This window comes from Mesitornis unicolor, unplaced genomic scaffold (assembly GCF_000695765.1).
Source record: "Mesitornis unicolor isolate BGI_N332 unplaced genomic scaffold, ASM69576v1 scaffold31282, whole genome shotgun sequence".
Classification (NCBI taxonomy): domain Eukaryota; kingdom Metazoa; phylum Chordata; class Aves; order Mesitornithiformes; family Mesitornithidae; genus Mesitornis; species Mesitornis unicolor.
Window position 1 is genome coordinate 2,616 of NW_010171720.1, and position 254 is coordinate 2,869.

The 254-nt window shown below is 68.5% G+C and overlaps 1 protein-coding gene across 1 annotated transcript in view; it reads left to right on the top strand.

Moving 5' to 3' along the window:
• LOC104537299 (tubulointerstitial nephritis antigen-like) overlaps positions 1-69 on the top strand; it is a gene marked incomplete at both ends in the record, with an annotated part of 1,605 nt that extends 1,536 nt beyond the window's left edge. Inside the window, one exon of the mRNA XM_010180127.1 lies at positions 11-69. Coding sequence (XP_010178429.1) covers positions 11-69 — 59 coding nt within the window. The remainder of the gene's footprint in view (positions 1-10) is intronic.
• Between the last annotated feature and the right edge of the window lie 185 nt (positions 70-254).

Genomic DNA, 254 nt, shown 5'->3' on the forward strand with positions numbered 1-254 from the left:
CCCCCGCAACCAGCGGGGCTGCAGCGGGGGGCGGCTGGACGGCGCCTGGTGGTACCTCCGCAGGCGAGGGTGAGCGGGGATTGGGGATGGGGATGGGATGAGGGAGCAGAGTCTGGCCTGGTGAGGTGGGATAAGGGGGTTCAAGGCTCTGGGTACCCGAGGAGAGCCCGGGGTGCCCCATGAACATCCCGTCCCTTGGGCAGGCGGGTACTGAGGGCTGTCAGCCTGGTTGGGGATGGAGAGTGAGGTTTGGG